This window comes from Galendromus occidentalis, unplaced genomic scaffold (genome assembly GCF_000255335.2).
Source record: "Galendromus occidentalis unplaced genomic scaffold, Mocc_1.1 scf7180000076781, whole genome shotgun sequence".
NCBI lineage: Eukaryota > Metazoa > Arthropoda > Arachnida > Mesostigmata > Phytoseiidae > Galendromus > Galendromus occidentalis.
The window spans coordinates 1,367-2,406 of NW_003804770.1; the positions used below are offsets into that span (position 1 = coordinate 1,367).

General features: G+C 50.1%; 1 protein-coding gene across 1 annotated transcript in view; it reads right to left on the bottom strand.

Annotated features, from left to right (window-relative positions):
- The window catches only part of LOC100908351 (glutamate receptor ionotropic, delta-1-like), a gene marked incomplete at its 3' end in the record, with an annotated part of 1,886 nt that extends 1,326 nt beyond the window's left edge, over positions 1–560 (bottom strand). The window contains exon 1 of the mRNA XM_003740160.1: positions 528–560. Within this exon, the coding sequence (XP_003740208.1) occupies positions 528–560 (33 nt within the window). The remainder of the gene's footprint in view (positions 1–527) is intronic.
- Between the last annotated feature and the right edge of the window lie 480 nt (positions 561–1,040).

The window sequence follows — 1,040 nt, forward strand, 5'->3', positions numbered from 1 at the left end:
CGTAGGCAGCGAGTCAGTTTGTCGGGTAGTGTTGCTTCAGACGGGCATATCCATTAGGCCGGAGAGAGCTCACGATCTCAAGGGGGATATATCACGTCGGAATGGACATTCTAGCAAACAACTGTCCATTCCGGTTTTACATTAGGTAGAAAAAATCGACGCGAGATGCCCGGTTGTGAGTCCCAAGTGATCTCCAAGACCTGCGCGGTCTTCTTCCACGCCGCGTCGGACTCGAGGCTTTTCCCTCCCAGAAGAATATGCTCAAGGTCTGAGGGTAGGAGGCCCTGAGTTCGCGATTCGTGCCACCCTCGTCCAAGCGGAAGGGGACTTGAGCGACAATCGGGCCTGCTTGGAGCTATCTCAATGCTCAATGGGAGCAGATACCCTAGATCTAAACACCCGAGCGTGAGCCGTTACTAGCGCTCAGAGAACACTGCCTATAATAGCCTCAGTATCAGCTCTGATGACACCGGATCAGGAGAAGACATTGAGGCTCCAGGATAATCGACTCTGAACGATATACTTACAAGATTGAAGACAACTCGGATGTGCTCGGACATGACTAGGGCTACCCGAGAGGCTCGTCCCTCGACTCGCACTGACTGCACTGAAGCCCCGAGCTCAGTGGGAGGGTCAGATCAGAGAAGCACTTAGGTGATCCATTCGATGCAAATATGAAGGGCAACCTCGAGTGAGTGGTGGCAATCCATATCTGAACTTCACGGATTGAATCTCGCCAGGAATTTTTCTCAGCGCTCCGGAATCAATTTACCGATACATTTGTGTTTGGATCATTTGGGTGTGGAAAGCATTTGTGTTAGCTTCGAAGCAGGATCGATAATTCGGAGCTCCTCCCTCGACGTCATGCACTGAGAATATTTCTCCTCAGCATGCCTGAAGGTGATGAGACAAATAGATTCCTAGCTGACCGAAGCTTATCATTAGTTTTAGCGTTGATTGGTCATCATGATTGGATGAGCTTGGTCAGAGTTCGAAGTTGAGCCTTATTCAATTCCCGTGATTTGCGCACGATAGACATC